General features: G+C 39.4%; 1 protein-coding gene across 1 annotated transcript; it reads right to left on the reverse strand.

The window, feature by feature from the left end:
- Positions 1-8826: 8826 nt before the first annotated feature.
- LOC132979142 (solute carrier family 12 member 9-like) lies at positions 8827-18093 on the reverse strand. The gene is made up of 14 exons (XM_061044681.1): positions 17883-18093; positions 17081-17215; positions 16580-16717; positions 16404-16501; positions 16026-16224; positions 15700-15807; positions 13382-13493; positions 13035-13192; positions 12391-12473; positions 11192-11316; positions 10919-11111; positions 10630-10804; positions 10155-10301; positions 8827-10037 (listed from the first exon to the last, which is right to left on the reverse strand). The coding sequence occupies exons 1-14, from the start codon at positions 18091-18093 to the stop codon at positions 9103-9105; spliced, it is 2817 nt and encodes a 938-aa protein (XP_060900664.1). The 3' UTR covers positions 8827-9102.
- Positions 18094-19288: the final 1195 nt, after the last annotated feature.

Consider the following 19288-nt stretch of genomic DNA (forward strand, 5'->3'; position numbering starts at 1 on the left):
TGAGCTGTTGAAAGAAGGAGATAATGTGTTAGTAATGAAGTAACACTCCTATAGGGTATGTGTTCTTCCACTTCAATGTTTACAAAATCTATGATCAAGCAGTGCAACAGGTAACATAAATAATTCTGGTCTGATGTCTTTTTGTCTGAGTAGATATCAGAGCACCTCGCAGGGTTTAACCTATGACCTCTGAAGAGCTCTGCAGGTGTTGCTCTGATGTTCATTGAAAATGCCCCCATGTACAGACACTGTGGCCTTTGAGAGAAGTGGAGCCGCCTCATCTGAGCCCTCAAACACTTCAAAGGGATTATCCACATCATAGGTTGTGGCGGTGCGCTGGTGGCGCAGTGGTTAGTGTGCGCGCCCCATGTATGGAGGCTATAGTCCTTGAAGCGGGCAGCCGGGTTCCCTACTCTCTCAGACCACTTATCACCGACCTGCTGAAAGATTTTTTTTTTTTTTTTGTGTACAACTACACTACTGTGTGAACTGGGTCAGCATGCAGCGAAGTAGTGAGACAATCAAAAGAAAACAGGTTAGACAAATCTAACAAATCATTCTATATATGCGGGGGACTTCTTGTTAACATAAACTGGAGCAATCTTTTTTTGTGATAATCTGTCTGCGGCATTAACAGCAGCACCTCAGATCAGCATCTTCAGATAAATGTTATTACTCAAGTTAACCCTCTGACAGAGATATTAGTCAGCCGACATGTCATACAGAATGAAAGTTCTGCACAAACTGCTGACTGGATGTTTTTGTTGCACAGAGAGAGAGAGAGAGAGAGAGAGAGAGAGAGTAGAGATGGAAGAGAGGCTGAAAGGGGGGAAGAGAAAGAGAGAGAAAGAGACACTGTGCTAATATGAACACTGCTGTGTACTGCCTAAACATCAAGTGTAAGCTAGGATTGACAATTGATTTTTTTTTTTTTATTATTTGTCCTGGTGGCGAAACTTTAATGTGCCTTTCAAGTTTTTTTTTTATTTTTTTTTTTAGAGAAAATGTTCAATTTTGTTTTGGCGACATTGCTTCATAGAAATAAAAAATGCTGCAGTCTCACTTTTTGGTCAACAATTTGCACTAGTTTTAAAAGATCCATAGACATAGACACAAGACACAAAAATTCTGACGTCACTTATTGTCCTTTTACTTCGTGGTAGATTTATAAAGCAGTTACCTCCAACCCTGAGGTCAGTACATTGAGGCACAAGTGGCTAACAAGGTAAGCTGAGAAAACAAATCAAAAACCAATGAAAGGTAGCCTTAAGTTCATTTTAATTCAATTTAAAGTCAGTCTGGACAGTCGGAGAGACACAATCATTACATGTTGGGAACATGTTGCTCACTTGTCCTTTCTGGATGTTAGTGGAGTTTCTGGAGATAATTGAGGGGCAAAGGAAGTGGCTTTTTCATTGTAAAAAAAAGGAACAAAACACTCCGTTCAGACATGGCTAGAAATGTAATGGTAACAAATTAAATGGTAAGGTTAAAATTTGGTTCGGTCAAGCCACAGCTTTAATGTTGTTTAAATTTAAAAATATATTCCCCTTGCAGTTAGTCCACTGTAGTTAGATCAGTTACAGCTCAAATAGATGTAATGGATCAGAACTGCACACTACATGCTGTACTGCACATCTAAAGACCACTCAGCTCTTTATCAATTCACCCTGGTTGCTAAAAAAAAAAAAAGAACAGAGGACTTAATGTTCAGTTCGGTATGAATTGTTCCATTAGAGAGGGAAGATTTTGTCTTGTCTTGACCGTAGAAGTGAATATCAAAGAGAGCCACTATATCACCAGACTTTTTAACAGAATCCATGAAAGTCAAAAAAAAGTCCTGTGGACACAACCTACATTTACAAAATTCACCTTTAAGAGAGTTTGCATTTCATCACTTGCATGCATCTCCCTTTCTGTTGTTAATTTTAGCTTGGGAAATGTGTATGCAGTGTGATGTCAAACCTTCGAACGATTAATCCTGTATGATTTAAAACACTTCCCCCTCACCAGCTGTTCATGCTTCATCATCCTTTCCAGTCACCAAAAAAAAAAAAAAAAAAGAATATCGCAGCCTAATGGTCTCATGAATATACAACCACTGTAAAAATGACATGTGTCAGTGAAAACTACAAGGATTAATAGCAAAATGATATTACTTTGTTTTTCCTTTCACTTTAAATTAGCGGACAAGTGTTAAAAGTAACTCAAGTAAAAGAGGTCTATACTGAATCAACAACAAACTGAGAGGCTATCAATTATTTAATTAGGCAAATATTTTTGTTTTGGTTCAAACCCAGTAACGCTTTTTAAGATACCCTTTGTAGTACTAAAAAATAAAATAAACCGTACAGTTTTTCATGTTACTGTCATGCCTTCAGATGTATCTGCTGCACAGGTAAGGAAAACATGTCCAACCTCCATTTTGAAAACTCTTTACATAATGTCAGGAATGCATTATGTCAGTATTATGTCAGTGGGGTTTTTTTTTTTTTTTGTCTTTGTTTTTGTAGGTAGGCCAACATAACATTTAGCTTGACAGCGGCGCAATGAATTTGAACCTGTTACCTAACCTGCAAAAAGTTAACCTACTAATTTATAAATGGGATATAGGCTACCACAGCTACATCAACACCACTCATGTGGAAATAGACTTCTAAACACAAAGAAATGAAAAATGTCAAGCAGCACAAAACTGTATTATAGTATATAAAGATACATTTTTTACTTCCAAGACTTCTCTGTCTTTGAAAGCTGAAACATACACAGCCTACACGAGTTCCTCAAATGCAATGTACCATTTATGTAAGCAACCCGCACAAAGCACCTGACACAAACAGCAGTGGCTCGAATATTTCAAATGATCTAATCGGTGCTGCGTCTGTGCTGCCTGCTGCAGCAGACTTTTTTTTTTTATGTAAGGCAATTTTCATGTGACACCAGAGAAGCACGTCTGCATGCACCACCACAACTCCGCTCCGAAACATTTCACGGTAACGTGTTGGTCACAGTTTCCCAGTGACTTTTACTTAAGAGTAGGTCACTGCTGGTTGTTTAGCTGACAGCACCGACAAGGTTGTCTCCATACCGATGGACTTGTGTCCCCGCTGTCAGGTGGGCAGGGCTGCTGACCGGGCTTGACCCTCACACTGACACAGTTATGCAACTTTGACGATCTACGCTTGTAGGGATACTTTATTCTTAATAGCCATAGTAAATATCATTAGGAGCTTTATTATCTTCAATTGCCACATTTACAAACATTGTAAGCATACAACAAACCCAATAGGATACAGCTCGCACACGTAATAGTAAAACTCCACCAACCTCACAAAGCGCAAATCCTCTCCTGGTTGCTGTGTCTCGATGTTAGAGCTCTTTATGGCTGATTTCAAAGAGAAGCTATCTTACGGGTTCGGAAGGTCCTGGACTGGTCGGACTGATGCTTCGTCCAACTTACGTTTTAAGACAACCCGGCTCTGCCCTGCATCTCGAGCACAGATAGTGACCTCATTTCGGAGCTCGGAGCCCCTCCTCCAGCCTTCTGCTTATTGGTCTAGAACGCAGCTGCGTGTCTACCTCACTGCGCTCTAAACCAATCAGGACTGACCGCCTCTTAGGGGCGGTTGCATTAACTACCGCCGCGCACTATGATTGGTCCATAGTGCTGTCACTCTTTTACATAAGGCTGTCAACGATTTCACGTGGAACCCCACGGCTGTTTCAAGCGTGTCAGAAGCGAGAGCAAATCACTACGAGGCTGCAGCCGATGAATGAAGCGCTTCTCATGGTTGGCTCATAGGCGCATGCGCAAACCCGACTGTTATCTAAACGGTTATACAAGTGTGTGTGTGGCCAATGTGGGTGAACTGTTTGATGCGCAATCTTCTGCGCAACTAGCCTACTAAAGTTGCTGGACTCAAATGGCCTGAACATGGAATGTAACCCATGGTCATTGACCGCTCCTGTTATCTAATTTTTAGCCATGGTTACATAAAAGTCAGAGAAATGTTTCAGTGCCGAATTTCCAGTGATATTTGATATTTGTTATGAAATAACTGGCCCCAAAACGTTTTGATAAATAAGAATACACGTTTCAATTTTCTTTCAAATTGGTTATTTAGAATATTTTTCTCCTCAAGCAATACCTTAAGCAAGACCCACATACAAAGACAAATAGCACATTAAATCAAAGTTATAATATATTAAAGCTATTTAACTTAATTAAATTAGTGTTCTCTTAATGTTGAAAAAATATGTACCAACAACGCACTGAAAAATAATTAAATAATTAAAACTGAACATGCATGCATTTTTTTCAGACATTTAATTTATAGCAGTAAGCTTCTGTTAAAAACTGAATATTGGGGATGTTTTTGAAAATGTTTATCTAACGGAGAATAGTGCTGGTTGGGGCCATTTTTATAGCTGCTGGTCCATCCACTTGGACCTGGCTTTGGCACAGATCATTAATGATGAATGCCTACCATCACTATTCTTAATATTGCTGATTATACAAAACTCAACTGGATAATACGTGATGACTTGTTAGTAAGTTTGACGTACATACCCGTAATTTATCATATTGTGGGGTTGTAATTATACATGTATTTTTTTTCCCCTTGTCCTTTGATTGTGTATAGCATGCTACAAATACTTCTTAAGAAACAGTGCAAAGTCTAAAACATGTTGCAATGAAGACCCTGTATACCTGTTTTTTTGTTCTGTGTGGCTGGGTGCCTGCGTTCACTCACTAAAGGCAAATGCAAAAAGTTATTTAGTGGCGTTTCACACTACTGAGAGCTTTTGTCTACACATCACAATGATGCACATCAACTTCACCTTCTGCATCCTGCATAATTGCCTGAAAACAGTACTTTCTTAAAAAAAAGGCAGACATATGACACCAACATTTACACAAAGAAAATCCCATCTGTCAAAATCGTTAACCACAAAGCCAACATGCAGCCCTATTTATAAAGTACTGCAAAGTGTTTCCTAGACCCAAAACCACATTAAACTGAACTGAAGGATGTTCAAAGCATGACCCAAAAACCAGTGTCTTCTGCTTTGAACCAGCCTTACGTATTTGCATTCTGACACATTGTGATAAATTAACAGATCTCTCACACCAGACAGACATCCATTCACATGTTTTGTGAGCTGCTGTGACGCTGTATTTCCATCTGCTCTGGACAGAGACCTGTTGCATCAACACGTCAGGGAAAGACTGATTAATGGAAAACAGTCAGCTGTAAGAAATAATCATTTCACATTTACCACACAATGTCAATTTTAGCTTCATTAGCTGACTCCAAATATAACAATACACATACCATTCAGCTGTGACAAGAAAAACATTTTTTTTCTATTAATCTGATTTATATAGAATGGTGCATGATCCATACTCAAACAGAAAAACAAGTCTCTGCATATGGAACAGAGTACCAGATGGCAGAAAGAGATACCCGGTTTTGACTGGTGCTGATTGCCTTGTGCTCCGTGTCGGGCTGAGCTAATGCAGAGTGAAAAGGAAAGAAAGGTGGGTAATAATGCCAAGCATGTGAGCCCCTAACACAGGAAAGAAGGATAAATGTAGGTTAGACCCACACATCCGCTTCCCAAAATCTATTCCTATTATATATGGATATAGCGGATGCATAATTGAACTGTTTTCACGTGTTTTGTATCTCTGTAAAGTAACATTGCTGTTAGTGGTTCTGTTTCTTTTTAAAAACATTTTGACAAACTAAGGAAGATAAAGGGTAACTGCATATCAAAACTGAGGGTTTTCAACTTTAGGAGGATTTCATCATTTTACTGGGTATTATTAAATGTTTTGACTCAAATTATATTGAGGTAAGTCAGAAGAGGTGGTAGCCTGGGTAAACTGGGTCACAATGTTTAAGACAGCAGGTCTGGTAGATGTCCGGTTTGCTGGCTCCCAGTGATGTTTTGGTCTGCTCTGATAATCCTTCACAGTACTTTCAGTTCTCTCCACAGAGCATTTGTAGAAATGTACCAGAAAATTCTGGTTAGACTGGTTCTTCTCAACTTTCTCAGAAAGTAGGTTCGGTAAATTTGGACCTTCACATGGACGGTGGTTGTCTGTGTGGTCCATTGACCGTCTTTAATGATATAGTCAATATAAGGCTCCTGGAGACTAGCCATAACATTATATCTGTCCCCCCTGCAGGACCAACCTTCAGTCCTGGGGGGACAGGGCCTTCTCCATTGCAGCTCCCACCCTCTTGAACTCTCTCCCTAAAAACATCAGAGACTCCCCCACACTCACTTCCTACAAGAAATCCCTAAAAACTCACCTTTTAATCACCGCCTACAACCACTGACTCTCATCCTATTCCCTTTACACTACGTCTATGTTGTATTGTTCTCGTAGTTTTTGCTTTGTTTTTTGTTGTTTCCTGTCAAAGCGTCTTTGAGTATTTAGAAAAGTGCTATATAAATCTAATTTATTCAAGCTAAAAAATCAAAAATACATGACACATTTTCTCTAATCCAGTGTAGTCATGAAAGTATGAAAGCGCATTATATTCACCAAATATATTTTTTTTGACACATTATCTTATAATTACGAGATCAAGGTCTCATAATAAATCTTTTTTCTTGGAAGATTTAAGGTAATAATTATTTGACACTATAAAATTCAAAGTATGGTCACTTCATGACCATACTTTTCAGAAGGCATTTCGACATTTAAATAAAGCTCAACTGAGCAAATTCTCATTCCAGCCACTTCTGTTCCTAATAACACAGGTCAACTGACTGGTTTTGTAATAAGTGTGAACAGCTCCTTACTCAAACTGTTAGATCTGATTGTCAGTAAGGGTGATGATCTTTTAGCAGTATGACAATCTTTTATTGTGTCTCAGGTAAACATAATATGCCTAGATAATTTGCATACTCTGTTACTCTGTTAATAACATTCCAGTAGAGCTATTTAATGTGTGTTAATACATTTCACTTTAGTTGAGCATTTTCATGGGAACAGTGTTAATTTTACCATTGAGAAAACACATTCCCAGAACCCACTCACTGTCAAGTGTCCTCCATCTAAAAAAAGCAGTTAATAGTGATACGCTTATTGAGGCCATAGCCAGAGTGTGTTTAGTGTAGACAGATCTTTATTCATTTCAAGCATCAGCAAATCTTTATTGCCCAGCCATTCAGGCGGAAGTGATCCAGTTCCTGTATCTTGGGAGGGCTTTGGGGATCACCCTTGTAACTGGTACCCAGATCATGGATTTATTTTTCTTTTCAAAAACAACAAAAGTTTGCATGGTGTGGTATGAAGCATGTAGGACTGTTGTACGTCGTGTTAGGTCCTTGTAAATGTAGCAGGTGTCTGGGTTACTTGTTACTTGGTATCCCTTTATAGTCCTTGGAGCTTAATCTGCCTCCGCCTGTGAACACACTCCCAACCACAGTTTGTCAGTGACATGTAGGTGGTTGTCAGTACTCCAGTGGGACAACTCATGGAATTCCGCCATAAACGTGACGTATGCCCCAGATGGTGGTCTCTTTTTGTCAGGTTAATTCTAGCTGTTGCACAGCACCTCGTTATCTGACTGCCAATGAGAAATCTCAACAGCCAGGTTATTTTTCATGCCAAACTAGACCAGATGACAGCTGATACATTAGACTGTGGAGTCTGGTATGATGTCTAGTATTATAATTACAAATTGCTCATCAGTCACGAGCCCCAAATATGGGCATAGGAAGGAGGTCTGGGTTTTTCTGAGATGAAACAAGAAATAGGCGACCACATGGGCTAGTCCAAGACGCCCATCTGTTGAGCCAACAGGCCAATCTTCAATCCTGGATATCTTAAAATCAATATGAAATTTGGTCTCAAGCATCAACACTATGGCATTTCTTTTGGAGAAGTAAATTGAAATACCTTATATGTTTCTGGAAAGTATGGACTTTGATTTAGAGAACACACTTTTTTGTTCTTAGTCAAGGTTTTGATTTTATGCTGATAGAAAGAGCGCTGTCTTAGTAAACGGCTATGCTGGTTAGTTTTGTTCAACGTCCATTACACAAATTAAATAACTCATTCTCACATTAAAAGGCATTTTTATTTGGTGATTTGAAACAGAGGGATTTGAAACTCTAAGGCTGAATAGAGATTTTATCTGCAATAGTAAGCTGCAGGTACGAAGTCATCCAAGAAGGCAGTCTTAGTAAAATAGTTTTATTCCTGGAAACATCTCATGTTCAGAGCAGTGTTTAATTATTCCTCCAAATGAGTGATGATGCAAGTTAATGGCTTTTTAAAAATATTATGGCTGCATTGTAACACGACAGACTCTATATTGTTTTGTCATTTAGTATTAGTTCCAGAGGGAGTCCTCACTTTACCATTTAATACATTTTTGGCATTCTGCTCACAACATTTCTGGAATGGCACTGATTCATATAGTGATTTAAGAGACATTTGGGCAGATAGCCAGATGTCCATAACCCTTTCAAGTCTCATCTACTCGTTCTGATCACAGAAAACATGCAGATTAGAATGTTTTCCATTCCGTTCATCTAGAGGGAAACATGTGACACATCATATAAGCCTACATGTTCTCAAACAGTCAATTCATTAAGTGCTGCAATAGACCCTTTACTAGAGTCATGGTGCAGCCTTCAGCTCAGTCATGACACTTAGCATATATCGCCATCTGCAGGCTCTTGCCAGCCACAACTCGTGAACCTCACAGGTGCTTCAAACAGCTCAAATTGGTAAAAAAAAAACAAAAAACAACAAAACAGCTCTGCAAAATATTTCTCATTAAGAATTCGGAAGTCATAGAATATTCATTTAATTTATTTTTCCATTAACATCTAAAAGGTCAATATTCACAATGTCCAAAAGCAACCGAATGGCAGTAATATTTTAATAAATGCATGAAAAAACTAGCAAATGCCTTCAGAGTAATATATGTCTTACTGGTGTACACTATGTGGCCCGAATAATATTATCAACATCAAACAGAGGGAAATTTAGGGTCATCAAATCTATCCATCTTGCATGGACTAACAGTAACAGATCAAGGTTGTTGATGATTGACAGAACATGGTAAAATTTTAGAGGTCAGTAGTTATTACAGGAGTGACCCCATGAATTAGCAATGTGGGGCCCAGATCTCCACTCAACAGGTCCAGGTGGTTAAGGTAGGCAAGGTAACGGCTTGCGTCTGCTGGGGGCCGTGGCAAATACAGAAAACGCACAGCCGGCTGAGGGGCACCGTGTCTGCGAATCAGGTTGTTGACAGCACGGATGTAATCATCGGTAAGCTGAGTAGCATTATTTGGAAATTTTTGGATATCGGGCTCCTGATCTTCCTCTATCTTCTCCATCAGCTCCTCATTCTGTGCAGACTCTACAACATTTCCTACCTCTTTTTGTTCTTGTTTCTGCCAGTGCAGCGCCACCACCTGATCCCATGCAACCATTTGCACATGAGCTGAGATCCTCAACTCCTTAAGCATTGCCCTTAGCTCCGTCTCCTCTTTTTTCTTCAGACTGCAACCGTCTTCAACACACAGGTAGAGACGGAGTTTTGCCTGGCTCCATGCACGTGATTCCTGAAGCACACAGGCCAGCTGCAACAGGAACAGCGAGCAGGTATCAACATAACCATGGCTGGCTGGTTGGAGTAGATTCAGAGGCCACACATCAACATATAGTGTCTTTCTGCTTCGGTTACCACCAATCCTTCTTCCTGACCCCAAGACCTCTTCACGGTTGAACTGACTGAAGTAACGTGCTAAAGTCACATTCTTTCCCATTTTTACAGCATCAGCAATAACCGACACATATTCCTCTTCCTGAAGGTCTTTTGGATCATCAGCACTCCGAACATTGGGAAAACAGGGAGTCCTTTGTGCACTTGGGTCTTTGTTTGGTTTCACTGCATCCAAACCATAGCCTCTAGACCGGAGAACTTTACCTTGGAGGTGGTCTTGGGGGATGCAGTTGTCATAGAAACCCAAGACAAGGGTGTTTGGCCTCATTCCACCTAAATGCAAACAGGTGTATTTAATATTGATTCTGGATAGGAGATGTAAGGCTGAAAGGTAAATCATGATCATATCTCAGTATCAGTAGAATTCAACGATATTGTTAACTTATCTACCAAAGCCTGTGATGAAAAGCAGATTCTGAATTCCGTGTCGCACAGAGTCAGACATGGTAAGGTTGACAAACGCCTTGATGTTTAGATGGTCCACTAGAGAGAGCCAGGAGTCATAACGGCTCTGCAAAGGATCAAAGGGCAACCCATCTGCAGAATCAAGCACAAAGACACCCAAAAGGTCATATGTTTATGAAAGAGTACCTTCTGATGGCAATGCAAACAGCATGCATTCCTCTTTAAACACCTAAAGACTAAAGAGATAAGGCTCTCACTTTCGCATTTAAATGCACCCTCACTCTGAAAAGAAATGCCACTGATATGAACTGTACCAACAACAAATAGCTGTGGTTACCAATAACCTACACTTCAATTGCTGCTTTATGGATAAGCTTGAATTTTCCAAATTTAACTCCAATCTGATTAAGTATGACTTCTTAAAAATATAGATATTGGTTTTTACCAACACAATTCTTACCCAGTACATCCAGTTTTACATGTCCAAGCACGAAGAGGCCACTCTTTTTTAGGTCGTTAATGAAAGTCACAAGGCCTGTACAGCTGCGAGGGTTTGCTACCATCAACAGCAGCTGGGGCCTCCAGAACTTTACATGGTCCTTACGCACATCCAACCTTAACAGGTACTTCCGCACCTGAGTGAGTAAAAACGGGGTAAATAAGAATATCTGTTTAATGTAGTGATTTATTCAAACTTGTACCACATTGTTGCTTCAAGTGAGAAAGGTGGCTTATTAGTGACTGTGCACCTGGTGGAAGATTAGCGCCTGGCTTATGTAGCCCCAGTTGCTGATGGGACCGATGTAGTGGATAATCATCAACAGCATTAGCATGAAGGCTATGCTGGCAAATGCATATATAGCATTGATCAGAAACATCATGACAAGGCAGCCAAGAATGCCCAAAGTGCATGTATGCCACGTGAAGCAACGGAACGAGGGTCTAAAAATCAAATAAAAAAAACAACATGAGACAATGACCTTTCAGATGATACTCAAAATAAACTTACTGACAGACTGTACCTGAAATTTGGTGCAGAAGCCCATTCAAGAGCCAAACAGGCAAGGTTCACAGCAGCATAGACCAACAAAAAGAAGATAGTCACAATACTGGCTATGGTGTTCAATTTACCAGAAAACAGCACCACCTAGTGGAAGGAATAAAGAAATAATTAGTCTACTGTACATTGAAAATACTTTGAACAAAAGCAATATGATACAAACAAAAAGGACAATTTAACTCATATCCTTACAATATTTTGCATTTTGTACAGCTCTTGTTGGATGAGATACAGTCTTTTAACTAATATTTGGACACATCTAGCAATTAAAGTAAGCTGGCTTTGCATATGCATTACTTCAGTATTGCTTACACTATAGCTCTCAATATTTGTACTATTGAAGGAACTTTGTACAATTGAATGTCCCCAATACAATCAACTATGATAATTAGATTCACTGGTTAAAATGACAGCGATTCTATAGAGATCTATTCAAGGATTATTTTAGAAATACAACCTTGCTACATGTATCTAGCTGATATGCAGATGCTTAGTTCCATGGTAATGAAATAAAGAGTTCACTTACTAGTTTAACAGGAAATTACACTTTTCTCTCCCTGGAAAAACCTTTGAAGCTTTCATTGCTCATCATTTGACAATTGTTTAATTAATCCATGGACACTGATGCCAGTATATAAATATTAGTAGTGGGTAAAATAGTTTTCCATTAGATGGCCAGCTGTTAATGTATCTGCTTCCCTTCAAGCTCTAACTTTAGTTTTACCTTCACCTCAAATGTTCACTGCCATCAACACACTTGCATAACAAACTGTTAATCTCATCTCCATGATTCTTTAAATAGACAACTCTTGATACATGTAAGCCTTAGGTGCATAAAGCATTATCTAAACAACATAAGTGTAAAATGGTATGGTACAATCTTTCATCTTCTGTCTTACATCAACTGAATGTTGTATTGCTAACATTTACAATGTCCTTTCTTATTCAGCTATCAATAATGGTTGGTTACACTTTATTGTTCAACGGGTAAATTATACAACTTTGGAGAGTGGCCTTACGTTATGGGCAATATTTTGAACTGGTTCACAAACATTTGAAAGAGAAAGAAAAAGGGAAGGCACTGAGGGTAATCTTATGGCACAGTCTGTACTGTCTAGAGGAAAAATTAATCAACACTTTGTAAACACATCCCTTTCCTACCTGTACAAGTAACCAGGACACAAGCACAGAGGCCCAGGGGTTCCCATTCAAAGATGTTTTTCTAGCCAGAGCCAGGACACCACCTGTAGAGATTTATAACATTAACTAAAGCAAAGTAACTCTGTCTGCTATTGCTCATACCCTAAGTCAGATAAACAACTGAGTCATCCTGCACTCATCCTTAAGCCAAAGACATAATGAGAGGATTTTTGTTTCTTCTGAGAAAGTCAACCATTCAAGCCATCTGTTGTCAAATGATGCTATCCAAATTAACAGGCCTCCACTAGGAAAACGAGACATGATAATAACAAGTGGCAATTTCTCACATTTGATATGGAAGCGTCTTCCAGCAAATGGCTGATAATTAAAATGTTGACTCAGCTTTATAGAAGACAAGCTGGACTTGGAAATCCTTGTATACACTTTGGATCAACTATTTAGCCCTGATCACAACCTAAACAAGCAAAATGGCTAATTAAATCCATCTCACTACAGAAATGGAAAGAGAGGCCGCATCAACAAAAAAAAAACCCATTCTGCTTATAAAAAGTAATTACTTGCTTGTTTGTCATTTTAAAGATTAGTGGCAACAGGCAAAACAAGTGCAAACATTGGGCAGCAGGAAATATGTTGAAGAATCTTACCAAAAAGGTTGTCTTTGGACAGTGCATAAAGGATCCTGGAGGCTCCTATAAGGTTACTCATGGCAGCCGACATGGCAGAGGAGTAAATCCCAATAGTCACCAGGGGTGGCCATACATTGATGTCTCCAAGGAAGCTATAGTCTCTTTGGAGAAGGTGGCTAAAGAAAATAAATTAGAATCTTGTAATTCTTATTATGTACACAATATTTTTAATCTCTTTGCATGCAAATGTGTCCAAATGAGAGATATCCTATAAATAATACTATAATTTTTGTTGTTCAATTTACCCTATTTGTACTAAAATACTGGTTCTCTTTCAGTGTTTGATTGTGTGTTAGTTGTCTCACCGCTCACAGGTCCACGCACACAGCAGACTTAGCAGGTTATAAGTGATGAAAGTTATAATAACAGCAATAAGCGTTCCTCTTGGGATAGAGTAGCTGGGGTTTTTCAAGTCACCTGACAAATGACAAATAACAAAAGATGTTAAAAAAAAAAAAAAACTTTATTCATGATCAAAGTTTGGCCTCCAAATGTGTAAACATAAAGTGTCCCGATTTAGTGGGTGCTTTCACCCCAAGCATCCAAATGTTTGGAGAAAACAACTGGTGCCCCTTTTTACATTCCGTTTATAAACCATAATGTGCGCTGGTCTGTTGTTCAATGGTGCATATAGATGATCCTCCAACACGTGATTTTTTTTTTTACTACTACTCAAGAAAATAATGAGGCAATTTTGGATTATGCCAGGATTCTCTATTGTGTCTCACTTTTAAAAATGACATGAGGTAAAAGTCACTTCATGGTGTAAAACTAGTGGAATTCAGAATTAATCTTGAATACTGAGCTGTTAGCAGTGTGGATAGGCTGTTGATTAAATGACACTAGAAACATTTAAATGTTTTAAATCCTTAAAACAATTGCCCCATCGTGTGTTGAAATAACACATTAAAGTCAAACGGTAAACTTGAGTCATTATGATGCATTTGCTTGTTTAGCCTGGATTTGCACTTTAAGCAAGGACCCCTCATATGCCCTCCTACTTCTGTATTCTTAGAATGAATCATTAGTTGGAGAAGAAGTTAAGATTCATCTACAGTTGCAATCAAAATTACTCAACCCCATTGCAAATTAGGTTTATTGGCTAAATTTACAAACTTTCAGCTGCTTGCAATGAACAAATCAAAAAAGCACAATTTACATAGCTCAACACAACTAATAATATCAGTGGTTTCTCTAAGTTCAACACAAAATGCCACTTTTAATGCCTGCTGCAGTCTCAAAATTATTCAACCCCTTTATGACAAGCATCTTTAGTACTTCGTAGAGCACCCTTTTGCTGTTATGACCTGCTGCAAACGTGATTGCGTAGCCAGACACCAGCCTTTGGCAGCGTTCCTGAGGAATCTTAGCCCATTCCTCATGGGCGATTTGCTCCAGGTCTCTAATATTCTTGGGTCTGCGTGCTGCAGCTATCTTCTTCAAGTCCCACCAGAGATTTTCAATGGGGTTCAAGTCAGGCGACTGTGATGGCCACTCCAGAATCTTCCAGGACTTCTTCTGAAACCAAGCCTTGGTGGACTTTGAGGTATGCTTGGGATCATTGTCTTGTTGGAAGGTCCAACGACGACCAAGTTTCAACTTCCTCACTGATGGCATGACGTTTTCTCCTAGAATTTCCTGATATTTTATTGAATCCATCTTTCCCTCTACACGCTGAAGGTTGCCAGTGCCAGAGGAAGCAAAGCAGTCCCAGAGCATCACCGAGCCCCTGCCATGCTTCACTGTAGGCAGGGTGTTCTTCTCAGCGTATGCTTCATTCTTCCTTCTCCAGACATACCGCTGATCCATAGGCCCAAAAAGTTCCACTTTGGTTTCATCGCTCCACAGAATAGAATCCCAAAACTTCTGTGGCTTATTTATATGGTTTTTGATCACTTGCCTTCTCAGGAATCTGGTGGCAGCCATTGATAGCTTCCTCTTTCCGCCACGTCCAGGTAGTGTAGCCACAGTTTATTTAGCTTTGAACTTGCAAACTATGCTTCCAACTGTATCTCTAGGAACATTCAGTGCCTTTGCTATCTTTTTGTATCCTTTTCCTTGTTTGTGCCAGACAATGATTTCTTCTCTTATCTTTTTGGACAATTCTCTTGATTTAGCCATGTTTCTCACATGCAACCAATTGTCACTGTCAACAAACTCCTTGTCAGATCAGGTATTTGATGTGTTTCAAGCACACCTAATGGAACTAATTGAGCCCTTGATTTTGCAAAAAAAAATTGGAAATGTGTGCTTTTATGAGGGATTCTATTCAGGGGGTTGGTTAATGTTGGCACTGCAGTATTCTTTAAAAAGTGGCACTTTGTGTTGAATATGGAGAAACCAATAATAATAATTGTCTAAAGCTCTTAAAATTTTTGTTGTTTGGTTTGTTCATTGCAAAGAGCCAAAAGTTTGTAAATTTTGCCAATAAACCTAATTTGCAATGGGGGTTGAATATTTTTGATTGCAACTGTATGTCTGTGTGTCCTTAAAAGTAACCATCTCACTTTGGCTTGGTGTTTTTGCTTGGTATGTCAAGGATAATACCACTGGATTTAGTCACAGATATGGGATTATTTCTTCTTTAGGTGAAACATGTCAACATTTTTCAACACAGTCTTACCTGACATGTTAGAGCCTGCCATGATTCCAGTACAACCATTGAAAATGACAGCGAACACTGTGGTAAAGCTCATCATGGAACCAGTGGTGTAGTCCACTGTATAACTTGCTACAAAGGAAGACAAATGGCTTGGTCAATTTTCCATATCAGGCAAAAATGATAAAAAACAGCATGGATTCTCAACATCATAGGTTGATTATTTATTATATGTATTGTATGCTTAAATAGTCAATTCCTGAACTGTAAAATCTGAACTAATACACAGATATAACTTTTTCTCTCTAAAATTCTAAACCATCACATCTGGCAGCATGTGGAACACTTACGCAATAGGTTGTCCTCTAATGTGTCGAGCTTGAAGCCAGTATAATTGACTGCATGCCAACAGGTGCTGTTTAGAACGGACGGATCTGGCAGAACCAGAAGGGGCCCCACAATAAAAAAACTGGTGAAGACAGAAGTCAGGACTGCTGCGACAATGATTAGGATAATAAAGGTGGCTTTAGAATAGATGTTGGCTCCAACCTGTAATGAGAGGAAATTTAAACTTTGGGGCAATGAAGAAACGGCTCCCCAAACATAATCATCAGTCCAGGACAACTGCTTGTATACAACAATAACACAAACTCTTTTGGCAACATGTAACAAAAAAGTAAATCTGTCATTATTAAAAACACAAGAAAAATGTCAACAATGAGACTCACCAAGCAAACAATGAAACACAAGAAGAGCAGGGCAGTGCCATAAAGCAGAGACCAAAAGTATCCTGAAGGTAACACCTGATGGGGACCAGCAACACCCCCTGATCAACAGTAAAACATGGTTCTTCAATTCATAAAGCAACATAGTCATACCCATCCCACTATATCTTGATACCTACCTTCTGGGATGCCAAAGGCAGAAATGACAGCCTCAACCAGACCCAGTATATAGAGAGCACTGCCGCACACATTGGCAAAGAAAAACATGATCCCAATGCTGCCACCGAACTCAGGACCAAGGGCTCTGCTAATCATGTCTGGATATCCAAGTTGAGAAATTGCAAACAAACACTACTGGACATGATTCCTCACTTCACCAAGTGCCAATTTTTCTGCTGATTTTTAAATTATTGCTGTGATGCAACATAGCTTTTCCTTAACATGTGATACATAAAAAACATCAGTTGTAAAGGCTTAATCAAAACTCTTATCCTATTTTTTTTTTTTTTTTACAATCTCATATGTGTACACATAAAACTTAAGTGCCACATGTACTGAATTACTCATTGATTTAAATGATGTGTTCGCTCCATTATTCATCATCCATCCACAAAGCTAACACAAACAGCCTTCCAAGTACAACTTTTAGACTACATTACAATAACAACATTTAAGGATACAATAGGCACCTCCAGCATCTAGAGCCCCATTGGTGGAGATGGCACACACAGAAAGAACAGTCATGGTGATGATTAAGTAGGCCACCAGGAACATGCCAATGGCTTGGTAGAGCCCTGCTTGGCCCACCACAAAACCTGCAGGACGAGGAGGATATTATACTTTAAGTGTAGCCAAGTGTTTTAACTCATGTCTAACATTTTTAGGTGACCCTCCCTCTCTTTCTTTCTTTTACTACTCATAAGCTGGTGAAAAGAGTCAAATCCTGCCTTGATTTCAAATTTAAAAAATAGACTTGGTGCAGCCACTTTTATGTCCATGATTGACTATGGTGATGCCCTATATTCACGCCTCTTCTCTTTCAGACCAAAAAGTTCTGGGGACTTTTTGAAGAGAAACACTTCCCTAGGAATTTCCCTGAGAACTACACACCATGGGAACTTTGTTTCCCATTAACTGTTTTACCTAGTCTGAAGCAGTAGCTAAAAAGGTTCCTCTTAACAGGGTTCTATGAACTCAAATAGTTCAAAGTTCCTGTGATGCGGAATGAATAAAAATAGAGGAGAGTTTCAACAGTTCCTAGAACTATGAGGAAGTTCCTGCGGTCCAAAAACGCCCGAGGTTTACATACTCTAGACACATCATGGAGCTTTGAGGTTTAGCACTAATTTTAAGGGTGTCAGAGGGTGCCTCTGATAAGGAGTATTTTTCAGGTGTCTTTTTTTTATTTACCTGTGTTTTAATCAGAACCTTTGTAATACTTTTAAGCTCAAACCTGATGTATTCCCTCCCTACCCTACTTACCTATTCGCAAAAAAACAACGACACTGAACATGGACAGTAACGTTGGTGTGACCACGCCAAACACCACTCCGAGCTTCCGGGTGGATTTGTCCTTGGACCCTCGGCCGCCTCTGCCCACCGACATCGTCCCACTGTGGTTGGAGGCATCTTTCGTGCCCGGACTGGCGCTAGAGGTAAGTCGGTAATGTAGCAGGGGAGTATTTTCTGACATTTTTTTTATGCTAAAAGTTACAAACGATAAAAAAAGTTGAAGTCAACTCCCCACATCTTCCCGACACCGAGTGCGGTTTACCTGCTGAAGGTAATTATGGTTCGCTAATGAAACAATGACGTTGCTTCCTGCAATTGGCTTGCCCAATCAATCAGTTTCTCATTGATTAAACCACTGGCTGTATCGTTTGTATCTGTCACAACACGACCTCCTGTGCTGCGATTGGCTAGTAGTCAACTTCTGCGCTGATTGGTTAGAAATGGGTCAAACACACTGGACATTCACAATCTATGACATTCACCAAGAAAACAGCTTTCACAAGTCCCAAGCATGGGCCATAACAAGTGGCATCCTCTAATGTTGAAATAAGCCCACACTGTTTGTTTACATGAAGGATAAGAGTTCTGCAGGCCTGATATGTCTGTGTGGTATCTCAAATGATTTCAAGGAGATAACCTTTTTTTTGCTGCAAGGATATTTATTGAATAGTCAAAAAAAAAAAAAAGATTAAACAATTAGCACGGAAGTCTGCAGAGTCTAGAACTCAACAATACACACAGCCTATGATTACATTATGATATATTTGATATGATATGATACATTTTCACATCATTAGGATTTTCCTCCCCCTGGTGGATCTTAATAACACTCTTCTTCAAGCAAATCTCAACTTCCTGTTTTAACACGGGCAAGGTATCTGTCAGTCACATTGATAATCCAATGGTTAGGTTTTCCCTGCCTCAGATAACCTAATACATTACTCCCCAATTTGAATACCACAGTAATGGTACAACAGCAGGATGAATCTGTTATACACTGGTCAACTTAATGACTTTGTTATTGCAAAAAGTCCTTTCTTTGGAGGGATTTTTTTTTAGCAGGTGTGTTGTAACCTAAGAATGTATACAGATGTACAGTGTACCTCAGCCTCCTCCCTTTGAACAGAAAGAAGCCAGAATAAACCCGAGACGGGCGCAGACATAATGCGAATTTGCAACGAGTCTGCAGAGTAGGGATCTGCAGGGAGAGACATGGCAACGTCACATCCCTTCTGCTGATGAAAAACACACATTTAACTTACCAATTAAGCGTCGAAAATCCCTCCGGTGTTTCATTCCACAGTGGAACGGACAGAGTCGTCAGTTTGAAGCAGACACTGATGGTTATGGAACTTCAGTGTATCTTGTGTTAGTGT

Source organism: Labrus mixtus, chromosome 8, assembly GCF_963584025.1.
Source record: "Labrus mixtus chromosome 8, fLabMix1.1, whole genome shotgun sequence".
In the NCBI taxonomy this organism is placed as follows: domain Eukaryota; kingdom Metazoa; phylum Chordata; class Actinopteri; order Labriformes; family Labridae; genus Labrus; species Labrus mixtus.

Excerpts from the sequence above, each read along its gene's own strand:
- LOC132979142 (XM_061044681.1), bottom strand. The coding sequence starts at position 18,093 with ATGTCAGAAAATACTCCCCTGCTACATTACCGACTTACCTCTAGCGCC. Across the intron at positions 11,112-11,191 it reads GCTTCTGCACCAAATTTCAG|ACCCTCGTTCCGTTGCTTCA; the intron begins GTACAGTCTGTC and ends TTTGATTTTTAG. Across the intron at positions 10,302-10,629 it reads TGTAAAACTGGATGTACTGG|ATGGGTTGCCCTTTGATCCT; the intron begins GTAAGAATTGTG and ends TTGATTCTGCAG.